The 12,746-nt window shown below is 43.4% G+C and overlaps 2 protein-coding genes across 2 annotated transcripts in view; both read right to left on the reverse strand.

Annotated features, from left to right (window-relative positions):
* The window catches only part of C2H3orf52 (chromosome 2 C3orf52 homolog), a 32,440-nt gene extending 26,132 nt beyond the window's left edge, over nucleotides 1-6,308 (reverse strand). The window contains exons 1-2 of the mRNA XM_048454357.3: nucleotides 5,755-6,308; nucleotides 399-528 (exon numbers count right to left, since the gene is read on the reverse strand). Coding sequence (XP_048310314.3) covers nucleotides 399-528; nucleotides 5,755-5,892 — 268 coding nt within the window. The 5' untranslated portion in view covers nucleotides 5,893-6,308. The remainder of the gene's footprint in view (nucleotides 1-398; nucleotides 529-5,754) is intronic.
* A 1,873-nt stretch (nucleotides 6,309-8,181) lies between these two features.
* Nucleotides 8,182-12,746, reverse strand: part of Tmprss7 (transmembrane serine protease 7) — a 33,182-nt gene continuing 28,617 nt past the window's right edge. The window contains exons 15-16 of the mRNA XM_085685566.2: nucleotides 10,666-10,802; nucleotides 8,182-8,447 (exon numbers count right to left, since the gene is read on the reverse strand). Of these exons, the coding sequence (XP_085541692.2) occupies nucleotides 8,277-8,447; nucleotides 10,666-10,802 (308 nt within the window). The 3' untranslated portion in view covers nucleotides 8,182-8,276. The remainder of the gene's footprint in view (nucleotides 8,448-10,665; nucleotides 10,803-12,746) is intronic.

Consider the following 12,746-nt stretch of genomic DNA (forward strand, 5'->3'; position numbering starts at 1 on the left):
ATTTTAAAACAAACAAGCAAAACACATAGACACACAGAGAGAGAGAGAGAGAGAGAGAGAGAGAGATTTATATATATCTCACACTCACATAACATTATTCCAAGCCAGTTTTGTTCTATTTGATTTTAGCTTCTGTTTTTGTTTTTTGAGGCAAGGTACCCCCTGGCTGGCCTCAAACTCATACCATAGACCAAGCTGGTTTTTAACTAGAGAAGTCTTCTCACCTTGGCCTCTCAAGGACTGGGATTACAGGTATAAATCATGCCCAGTTGCCCAACCCTTATTTCAATTCATGCTACAAATAGTAAAATAACAATGAGTACATTTTCTATTTCAGTTTAAGCCACAGCTTTTGACAAGGTCTTCAAATGTGTCAACACAGTCAGTGGACTCCTTACCTCCTATAAGGCATAAGCTTATAGCAATCACTACAACAAAACACAGGAAAATGGTGACAATGACCATCCACAGTTTACACCGTCCAACCACCGTCTTGTTACAGGGACTCCAGGGACTTTCCTTGTCCGTCTAGAAAGTAAAAGAGAGATTGTGAGGTAGTCATTGGGTTTCAACAAATAGCATCAAAGTCCAACTGGAGACCAGTAACCCAGAATTAAGGTCATTAGTCAGCAGGCTCTTAACCTCAAGGGGTCACACTACACTGAATCAAACTAAGAACAGGGCAGAATAGAGCCTCAAGAGGAAGTTAGTCAAAGGCCCTCTGGGGGTTCTTTAGGAGAGGTGGGAGATGGGAGGAAGGATTTTTGTTCTTACAGTTTTAAAATTTTGCATTTCTTTTCTTTTCTTTGTTTCTTCTTTTTCTTTTTTTATTTCCTTTCCTTTCCTTTTTTTTTTTTTGTGGGGGGGGGGGGGTAGGTTTACTCTGTGTAACAGCCCAGACTTTCCTGGAACTCCTTTTGTAAACCTGACTGGCCTTAAACTCACAAAGATCTGCCTACCTCTGCCTCTCAAGGTGCTGGGAGCTGGGTTTAAAGGCATGCACCACCACTGCCTGGCTTGTATTTATTTTATCATTCACAGGAAAACCATATATATTTATGGAGTTCAATGAGCTAGTTCCAAACCCATGTGTCAGGTATAATGGTAGATCCATCAGCTCCAATATTTATCATTTCTTTTGTGTTAAGAATATGTAAACTCGTCTCGACTAGCTGCTTTAAAATGTACAATTCATTGTCAACCATAGCTTCTCCACTGTGCTACAGAATGTTGTGAAGCATTTACTCTCTATACCTAGCGACCATCTGCTCCCCATCCCTCCGTTCCTTTCCCTTCCCGGGTTAATGATGTTTCTGCTCTCTGCTCCTGTAAGATTAACATTTTAAACTTTAGCGTACAAGTGGCAATGTGATATCGGTCATTGTGTATGGAAGAATTGGATTTTGAAGGTATTAAAAACTCAGAAAACAGCATTTGCTGATTCATAAACTACCTAAGGATTGGGCTAAAGTGCAAAAAGAGACAGGAAATTGAAATTAGAACGAAAAGTTAGCTAGCGCCTACGGCAAGGCAGGTGTGTGTTAGCGTTAACAAAAATTACCTCAAAGATTTATTTGGTCTATGGTTTAATATTTGGTATTCATGGTTTGGGTCCATGGCCCGCTAACTCCATGGCAGAATGCCACAGCTGAGGGAATGTGAGGCCATTCACCTCATAAAAATCAGAAAGCAACGAGAAAATATGTCAAAAGAGTTGGGCATAAAATATAACTTTCCAGGACAAACCCCAAAGAATACTCTCTCCTAGTACACTCTACCTCCTAAAGCACCCAGTATTTCCCAATCATGCCATCCAATTATGAATTGGGTTTGGAGAGATGGCTCAGGGATTAAGAACACTTGCAGAGGACCTGGGTTCAATTTTCAGAATCCACATAGCAGCTTACAGTTGTCCATAATTCCAGTTCCAGGGTACCTGACACCCTCATGCAGATATATATGGAGGCAAAACACATAAATAAAAATTTTTTAAAAAGAAAAAAATATGAATTGAGCAACAGACAAGCCTGTAAGGAAAGTCAAATCCCTTAGGATCCAATGATTTTCCAAAAGCCTTATGGCTGTACATTGTTGCATTTGGAAATCAATCCTTAAACACGAGCCTAGAGTGATGGCTCAGGTCCAACAACTAAAAGTTTGAGTGCTGTTAAGGTTAGTTGGATCTAATTAGGTGTGCACCACTGATCGGCTGAGAGGCCTCAGGCAGGTTCTTTCACAAGGTGCCTTCTATATACGCTTGCAAACTCCAACTTACATTCGCTGATTGCATTAGACAGCAGTGGAATTTCCAAGACTTTTCTATGAATACTCTACAAGAGATCCGCCACCTCCCTAGGTAAACTACTAAACACGTGACATTCATACAGGTTAGCAGGACTGTCTATCTCTGGTCCAAAAAGCTTGTCTTCTTCTTGGCTCAATTAAGAGCAGTTATTGTAAAGACTAGGGGTAAACCTGTCAGAGCACGGGAGAGTCTGCACTTACACTTCTTCACTGTGACATCGAATCTAAACATATCTTTCATCCAAACACAAAAGAATCGGTTGATTCTTATACTCAATTGAACAATGCACAGCAATTGGGCTAATTTGTTAGCTCAAATAAGCCTTGGTTGCCACAGAACACTCAGTTTACTTGATTATTGCTAATACAGTGATGATGCCATTACTTAAGGCATCTCTAGGTTGCTGAGTCAAACCCCTAGTGGTGAGCCATAAAAGAAATCCAGAATCACCTTATCACCTACAATTTCTTTAGCAATTTTTGCCCAGGGGTATCAACTTATGGTAACAGTTGACAAAGAGGAGTTCAATGGCTCACATTCCTTTTTCTCTACATTCCAAATCCAGATAAAGGAAGGAAGAAAAATTCTTTGCATACTCTCCTAGCTCACCTTTTCCAAGCAGAAAGACATACAGTAATGGGATACTTATGATCTCAGTACTATTCCCTGCCCATCATCCATTTACCCATCCACCTGCAATTCCCCCTCATCAGCCTGATCTGCCACTCTGATCCTCATACATCATTTAAAAATAAATACATTACCTCACTGTATGTATTTATTAGTAATATAATTTGTAATCAAGGCAACTATAAATGAAATTATAAAAATCAAGTCACATGAATTTATCTATACATGATAACATCAGTTAGCAGGGGCCAGCAAGATGGTTCAGCAGGTAAAGGTCCTTGCAGCCAAGCATGACACCCTGAGTTTAATCCCTGGGTCATGCATGGTAGAAGAAAAAAACTGACTCCAGAAAGTCATCCTCTGTTTTCCATATGGACATCATGGCACATGTACACACACACACACACACACAATGCAATATTTTCTTAAAATTGACTAACAGCATAGACCTTGAGACCTTGGATCCCTGGGTCCAAACTTCAGGGGGCTCTACTATGAGAACCTGAACAGTTTGGCTGCATCTCAGAGCCCAAGTTTTTTCACTTAGTTCTTTCATCTGTCAAACCATGGAAACCAGCATCCTTCCCCCTCTCTCACACCAGTTTTGTTTCTGTCACTCTAATAAAACGCTCTGAGCACAAGCAGCGGAGAGGAAGAAGAAAGGGCTTGTTTGGCTTATCTTTCCAGGCCACAGGCCATCACTGAGGGAAGCCAGGGCAGGAGCTCAAGCAGGAACTTGAAGCAGAATCCATGGAGGAATGCTGTTGACTGGCTCCCACACTCACTCATGCTTAACCAGTTTTTATATTGCCTAAGGACTTCCTCCCTAGAAATGGTAGCCCCCACAGTGGCCTGGACCCTGCAGTATCAGTTGACAATCAAGACAATCCCTCGCAAACACATACCAACCTGATACAATTACTCAACTGAGACTCTCCTGTCAGGTGATTTTAGGTTGTCTCGGGTTGTTTTTGGTAACTAGGACAGCTCCGACTAAGTTGGTAATAACCACGTTTATGTGTTATAGTATTTCACATAAGACAGGTACAAAGCATATAGTATGGAAAGAAGATGGATTTAAAGAAGCATCAAAGTCAGAACTTATCACAAAATTTAAGACCTTGATACAAACATCTTAAGCATCTGAAACCTGGACTGGTGCGAGTCAGTACTTATTGAACCCCATTAATTGATCTTTCATGCTGAAATGCATTTCCTCCTCTTCTACAGAAGCAGAGGATGATTAACATATGGCAGGGGGCGAGGTTTTGTCCACCCTCTCCTTGCTAAAATGCCACCATTCAAGTATTTCTAGAAGGCCCTTCAGGTTCTCAGGGAGCCCTTTGCCCTCCCTCCATCCCATGGGTCACTGAAACTTTACTGTTTAGTGACCTACGAAGCTGTCTTACAAAGAAGTCTAGCGCATCTGTACCATCTGACTAACAAGGAAGTCACTAGGACCTGAAAGCACCATCTCCACAAGACAGGTGCTCAGCAATTATAAAATTCTAATACTCAGCATGGATGTGGCGTGTTCTCGACTGTTGTCCACAAGCAGCCCAGGGATCCCAGAAACACATGGAGCCTATGATGTTATATAGCTTCACAGCCTTGTCCCAGCTCATGCCTTTTTTTTCTGGAGAATGACTAAATCTTTCGGGTTGTACTGGGCTGGACTGATTTGAGGCAATTAGCTCTAATTCCCATGCCCAGACCCTGTCCTGGAGAATTATACAGAAAGTTCCTGGCTATGGCTACCTGCGCTAGCCTTCAGCCATATTTTCCAAACTTCATTCATCTGTGGTCCCAGTTCATACAAACCTAAGGTGCCAACTTATTCTCCAACGTCCTTATGAAATAAGATATTGCTATTCTGTTTCCAGGAATCACTGTGGGCCAAGAGTAAAGTTTTCAGGCTTTGAATTTTCACTAAAATCAACACTTGGGCACAAGAGGGATGAAGGTGGAGTGGGGCAATAGAACCCAGACTAAAACGATGCTTCCTGAGAGTTGAGTGAGCCCAATAAAACTCAGCTAACCTTAGGGGTTACTCAGAAGACAGGTCGCTCAGAATTCAAGCTCTCTGATGTTTTACAAGTATTTGATCTGTGGATAAAGTTCAGCCACTGCCATGGCTGAATCAGAAGAGTTTAACAACCTGCACACCCCCAAGGACTTCCTCCAAGATGAAAAGACAGCAAAGCTATTTCTGAGGTAAAACTTTGATAATTATTTCCCTTTCTCTGAGCCGGTAAATTCGCCAGGGCCAACCCTCAGTCGGGCCACAGTTCTTTCCCTTTTGTGTTCTTTGCCTATCTCTCTTCCTTCCGGAGGAAGCAATGACCGACGTAGGCGAAAATAGTGTGTTTGAAGGTGGGGGAGGGCGGAGGACATCGAGCCTATATCTATAAGAAGAGGTAGACAGTACGCCCCCAGTGGTGGTGGTGGTGGTGGAGTACTGAGGGGGAAGGGAGAGGAGGGAGAGGTGGGAAACAGGGAAGGAGAGCAAATATGATTCAATCCATCACTCTCTATACTTGCGAAAGAAAGAAAAAAATAATTTTAAAATTTCTATAACTTTCAAACACTGCCTTTACCTCCTTTTCGTCTCTCTCCATTGAAAGGAGCAGCCACGCCCCACTCCAAGGTTCCTGAAGTGTCTCTAGGTGAGGTCCCTGCAGTGGAGGGGTCTAGTCTAAGGCATTTTGCTTTCTTTAGCCTGTCCCCCCTCTTTGTGCATCCTGGACGCTAAAAGGGAGGAGCACTAGCACCCTTAAGCGGTGTCAGGCCACTTTCCTGCCAGAGTCCCAAGTCCTTACCTGGGTCGGGCTAGGGCTCTCGGCGGAGGAAGGCTGGATCTGGAGCCTGAGAGGCCTCTGCTCTTCCTGCTCCCTCTCCTGCTCCAGCGTCGAGAGCTCCAGCTCTTCCCGGGGCGATGGGGCTCTGCCCTCTTCCATGGCAGCGCAAAGGACAGACGTTCTGCCGAGAGGCAAGACCCAGGCACCTAAGGGTGCAGAGTCCAAGACAGGGAGAGTCCTCAGCTCATACTCCACCCACCTGGCGCGGCAGGTAGACCTGGTGCCGCTCCAGATCTACCTGTGGTGGCTGGCCTGGAGGGGAAGGGCGAAGCACTCTGGCTCTCTGGCCCTGGACAGCTGACCTTACCCCGGAAAGGTTGTTGCGAGTGGGAACCTGCTGCCTTGGGCTCCAGAGCAAAGGAGGGTTGTTTTTCTGGTTTGTTCAGGGTTGCTGCCTGCAATGCGTTTCCCTGTGGAAGGACCCAGACTGGGTCACACAGCCTGATTGCAAGCTGAACTGTGGCAAGGAAAGGATAGGCTGGGCTGGGGGATGCAGTTCCCAACGAGCTTCTCTCAGACCACTGTGTTGCTGAGACCGACTCCAGTCCTCACTGTCTAGCGAGGGTGCTCATCTACCGAATCAACAAACAGGCATGAATAATCTTCTGTGTGTCGGGCAGCCTGCTGGGTTATGAGCACAGGAAGATGAGTGACACCCAGCACCATAATTCCCCTTGCGAGCTGATTCAGCCGTAGGGGCAGTGCCAGTATCGCTGATAGTACTTAGTTAGGACAGTCTATTTAGGAAGTAGCGACGTGTTAGTTCTCCACGCACAGGGTGTTACTCGGGAGAGAAGACAGTGACGGGCAGAAGCAAGGACTCAAAAACGTTACTAATTTACTCATTATTATTTATCTTTGAGAGGAGGGACCATAAACACACCCCACCTGGGGAAAAAAAACAGAGCGCCTGTGTCGGTGAGCGCACACATACACACAATGCCCTCCACACCCTATGCATAGTTTACAACTGGCTTAGTGAGTCTGGAATTACGTTTGTACACCAAAGTGTGGTTTGGGTGTTGGTCCAAAGACCTTGCCTCTCAACCTTCTGTGCAAGCCATTGCACTCCCTCATTCCCTTCCCCCGACATACACAATTACTAAGACCAATTGGGGGACTCCAGAAATCTTGGAAATATATTTAAGTGTTGGGGTCCATCCCAGGTAAATGGTCTACTCCTGGGTTACATACGCAGGTACCAGACAGATGCTGTTATTGTGATGCTTAATCTCAAAGAAAGTCCTCTAAAACATCAACATGTTTTAGAAGAGTGTTTTATCAAGTGTTCCCAGAACACTGTGAACTGGAAATATTCATGATCTCAGGGCAGTCAGAATTTTCCAATCATTTTTACTAATTTGGAAAATAACACATCCTGTTCTCTCTCCTTTCATTTTTGAATTTTCTCTGCAGTTCTATGCAGTATTCTGAGCCCTATTTAATAATAGTATTGTTATTTCTCCTTTGACTTTGTTTAAGGAAAAATAATATTTTTTCTTCCATTTTATTTGTTTGGTGCTATGGTTAATTCTGGACTCTGACAATGAAAATATTATCCTAGGATGTAGACACTCTCTAAATTAAGGTAAATCAAGAATAGAATGTGTTGAGCAGGTACTGTAGACATACAGTTATTCAAATCATTACAAGACTTTGAAAATACAAGAACATCTTGAAAATTTAAATTTTACTAAAACAACCAAAAGCCAGGAGATCACATATCTGAAATGTTTGACCTTCAGAACACTTACCAAAAATGCCTCTGGCCTTTCACTGTTGGCCACCGTTATCAAAATCAAAATTCCACAGGCGTATTTCAGTCCACCTCTAGTGAGGATTGCAAACCCATAGTCTTGTGTGGGGGTGGATCCACGCTTAGTTTTGTGCCCAGGTGGATCAGTTTCTCCATATACAGCATGCCCCTCTACAGTCATGGTCCGACAAGACATGGGTAGAGCAAATTGGACTGGAAAGCAACACTGTCACTTCCTCCTCTGCCACGTACTGAATTTTGCCTTATGTCTGTTTGTGAGGTACCATTGTTTTGTGCATTGAGTTTTGTGAGAACGCTAGCAGTCAGGTAAGGCTTCCCTGAAATATCTTAGCTGTGTGCCGTGTTTGTCTCCATCCATGCAAGCATCTCCGCTTGCCCTGGAGCACGTAAGAAGGACATCTATCTTAGTTCTCATTTTCCTTTGAAACTTGGTTTGTGACATTACTTAAGTTTTCTTCCATCTATGAATCAGTAACATAATCAGTAATGTTAATGATGTTAATGATGTTAATGATGTAATGTTACCAATCATTACATCGTTGGGGAATTTTTATGGAATACATATTAATTTGTTTACCTTGCAATGAATATCAGATGAGCTTAATCTGACATTTCCAATTGAAAAATAGGATTAATTTTATTGATGATAATTACATTCTTTTTCAAGAATTCACATAAATCACAGTTAAAAATCCAACTGGTACAGTTACAAAAGAGAAGGGACATACTTATGGATCCAGGGAACAAAGTTTGACACCCTTGTGTAAACACCAGGAAAATTTGGTCTTCCACATCCATGTCCCCAGCTAACAATGCCGGTCAGAATCCATTTTCCGTCACTCTTTCTTCGACAAGACAAGGGTCCACCTGAATCTCCCTACACAAAAAGATAATGTAAACATGAAGGCATGTGTCTCATGAGCACAAAGTCCAGCATTTAGGTGTCAGATACATTGTGTTCATTCCGACATGGTTTTGCTTGTGTGACCACTATGAAGGAGAAAGCAATCCTCACACATCTTCAAAGAATTAACTACTAGTAGTCATTGCAGCAGCAAAAATCATAGCAATCCTAGGGGCTGATATCTAATTAGTGATGGCTATTTGTCCAGTAGTGTCTGGGTTCATTTCATTATCATACAAATCATGGAAGACTGACTTCCATTTGTGGGCCATTCAGCCTCAGCAGTTGGCTCATTGACCCAAGGCGAAAGAAGAAATGACTTAGTCATCCAGATCGACTTAAACCACCCCAAGAGCTGCTGGCTGCCAACTGTTTTCATCTGAGAATGCCTCTGACATCTCAGCTCCACAGAGCCAAAGCTATAATAATTTAAGGGTCAAATGGTCCCTACATCATGGAACTTTAAGTGTAGTATCTGGGGTTTTGTGTTTCTATTTTGGAGGGTGGGTAAAGTTACCGCTTGGATATGAAGGTAAGAAAGTGTCCCCTGTATCTCCATTCAAAAATTTTATAACTTGCTAGGTAGATTCTGACTAATAGAGAAATTGGGTCATTATTGTTGTTGCCGGCTCTATAGGTCTGATTTAATGCCCAAACCTTTGCACTTGTGTAGAACACAGCTATGTAGTTGGCCAGCCACAATGAGCACCTGAAGTACAGTAATGTTAGTATTAAGAAAGGAAAGGGCTCCCGTCCCACCCGGACAAACACAGTCACTGGCTGTGTAACTTGGAGGGAGGGGCTCTATTTATGCTTGGCCATAAAATAAGATAAAAGGGTGATGTGAAGGAATTTATATACAGGACCTTGCCCAGTACCCGCTGTATCGGTATGATGAGATGAGGTGCTGGCATTGCAACTAGAGTCGGCAAGATGTGGGAAAGGCCCCCACCGCTCTTTGTGCTCTACATCCTCTCTTTGCTCGTCATACATCATGAAGGGATCTGCACAGAATGGAATTAAAGGCTCAAGGTAGTATCCTACTGCTATTCACATTGCTCCCAGGGCAACCGTGGAGCCTACATGAATGGGCTCTGACTCGGCCTCCTTCCTCTTCCCTTCCCCAGAATATGCACCAAAACGAACCCTATAGTTTTGGTGCTAAGCGAACAAGTAACGACACTGAAGCACTTTGTGTGTATCTATGTGTGTATGGTATTCTTTTCCTATTCTTTTATTTTTAAATAAATTTATTTATTGATTTTACATCTCAGCTGCAGTTTCTCCTCACTCCTCTCCTTCCAGTCCCTCCCCTCAGCCCCCTTCCGTTCCCACTTTCCAATCCCCTCCTCCATTTCTGTTTAGGAAAGGGAAGTTCTCCCATGAGTATAGACAGAACACAGCATAGCAAGCTGCAGTAAGTCTAAGCACCTCCCCATGTATTAAGGCTGGACAAGACAACCCAGTATGAGGAGTAGGGTACGAAAAGCCAGGAAGAGTCAGAGAGAGCCCCTGTTTCCCCTGTTAGGAGTTCCGCAAGAGGATCTGGCTACAGTTCATGATGGAGAAGATGTGGAGCAAGGGGAACATTCTTCCATTGCTGGTGGGAGTGCAAATTTGTACAACCATTTTGGAAGTCAGTGTAGTGGTTTCTCAGAAAACTGGAAATCAGTCTACCACAGGACCCAACTGTACCACTCTTCGGTATGTACCCAAAGAAAGCTCAATCATACCATAAGGACACTTGCTCAACTATGTTCACAACAGCTATATTTGTAATAGCTAGACCCTGGAAACAACCTAGATGTTCCTCAGTCGAGGGATGGTTTTAAAAAAAAAATGTGGTACATTTACACAATGAATTGTTACTCAGCTGTTTAAAGCAAGGACACCAGGAAATTTGAAGGCAAATGGATGGAACTAGAAAAACAAATCATCCTGAGTGAAGTAACCAGGACTGAGAAAGGCAAACATGGTAGGTACTCACTTATAAGTGGATGGTAATTTTTAAAAGCTATTCTTTCTTCATGTTTCCATGGTCTTAGGCAACTGAGTCATAATTAGTATCTGGGTAATTCAGACGAAGGGAGGACAAGTCCTGCCCTAGATAGCCCCGGTATTGTGTAGATGAAATGTGAATGCGTTTACGGCAAGCACGACATGCTAGGCAAGGGGAAGGCGTAAGACTTACTTTGCAGGCATCGCTCTTGCCAGACATAACCCCTGCACAGAGCATCCGGGAAGTGATGATCCCGTAGGTGGAAACACAGACGGTTTGATCAATGAGCTCTACCTCTGCTTGCTGCAATACAGGGGAGCCTTTCTTATCTGAAAGACACAAGGAGGATGGATATCGTGGTGACGGTAAGGATTACACTTCTTCCAGGTTTCACCTGAGCAATCAGCTCAGATTATCTCCTTGAGGCCTCATTGTGAGTCTCTGGAGGTGAATTCTATTAGCCCCGTTTTGCTTCCAAAGAAATGAGGCCTTGCGAGATTCAAGTCTTGCCCAATGGCACACAATTAGCAAGGAAGAGCAGGACACAGCCAAAGGTCTGGCTTCAGCACCTTAGTCACTGAGCCACCGTGCCACTGTGTCCTGTGGTACTGAGCCCCAGCAACTTACAGTACCTATAGTCCAGGAGTGCTCCTCAAAGGGAAACTTACAGCTGATTCTCCAAGGAAGCCCCAAAGGTGACTTGCTTTTCTATGGTTTCTCCCTTTCTAACTTGCCTGCCTATAATAAGTCAAAAAACATACATATACACTTATGCTCATCATGACACCGTCTCAAGTGAGTTGGGTAGTCTCTTCCACTAGTGAGAGATGACAAAAGTATTGGTTATATTTTTATCAACTTGACAAAAACTGGAGTCATCTGAAAACAGAGAACCTCAATTAAGAAAATGCTCCCATCAGACTGACTTGCAGACAAGTTTGTAGAGTATTTTAATTAATGATTGATGGGAGAGGATTCAGATACATCCCTGGGCAGGTGGTCCAGGGAGGTATAAGAAAGGCAGCTGAGGCTGGGCAGGCAGAGGCAGGCAGATCTCTGTGAGTTTGAGGACAGCCTGGTCTACAGAGTGAGTTTCAGACAGCTAGGGCTGTTACACAGAGAAAACCTGTCTCAAAAAAATAAAAAAGAAAAAAAGGAAAGAAGGAAGGAAGGAAGTGAGGACGAAAGAAAGAAAGAAAGAAAGAAAGAAAGAAAGAAAGAAAGAAAGAAAGAAAGGAAGGAAGAAAGAAAGGAAGAAAGAAAGAAAGGTAGCTGAATAAAAGCAGCAAGCCAGGAAGCCTCATCCCTCCATTGTCTATGTTTCTGTTTCTGCCTCCAGGTTCCTTCCTGCCTTGAATTCTTGCTCTCACATTTTTAAATGATGGTCCGTAAAAAAATCTTAGTGCAATAAAATAAACCCTTTCCTCCTCAGGTTGCTTTTGGTCTTAGTGTTTCTCACAACAATAGAAAAGCAAACTAAGGTAATAAAATCACCAGGCATAGTAACATGTAAGCAGAGTTACAAGTGTGTAAGCAGCCGCTGTCCCTCCTTGGGATTCTTAGACCTCAGCAACCTCCATTTGATGGCGAACATCATTACTTCCGTAAGTTCACAAAGGTGGTGAGAATCTGAGAAACCAGCCCAGAGGATCTTTAGAGTGGCACACCAAAGCTCAGGAGTAAACTGAAAATTTTCATGTACTATACCTACCCTTTTGCCTTGGAGAAGACATCAAAGGGATCTGAGATCCCAGGAGCAATACTTGGGCACTAACCCTTGGAAAACACCCAAGCAGCTTCGGGTTCTCTTCCTCACTGTATATTTAAATTCAGCTACAAATCACGAGCCAGGGGATACTGGGCAAGTGGGATAGAGAGGCTTCCCACGCATACAGCTTGACCTTTACCTACCGAAAAAGATTCCTTTTCTGGGTGTGTGAAGGGATTGCAAAAAGTCATCCCCACTGGGGGGACTGATTGTAAGATGCTGTGATGCCTGGGTCAGAATTTGCAGTCTGAGGTGGCTCCTGACTGGATTTCTTTCTCACTCCCATTCCTTGGTGGCTAATCCTGGTGTGAGACACGCTTACATAACCTTCCAGACAGTTGTCTGGGCTGGCACAGTAGGGTATGCATATGTGTGCTCTCTCCTTTACAAAATCACTGCTGTAGATGGAAAGGAAGCCTAAAAATAAAAAGACATTGCCTAGAGTTTGAAACTTCTGAATTTGTAAAGGGCCCGTATTGACCAGTCCTGTTTTGTGGGTAAAATT

This window comes from Myodes glareolus, chromosome 2, assembly GCF_982192425.1.
Source record: "Myodes glareolus chromosome 2, mMyoGla1.1, whole genome shotgun sequence".
Taxonomy (NCBI): domain Eukaryota; kingdom Metazoa; phylum Chordata; class Mammalia; order Rodentia; family Cricetidae; genus Myodes; species Myodes glareolus.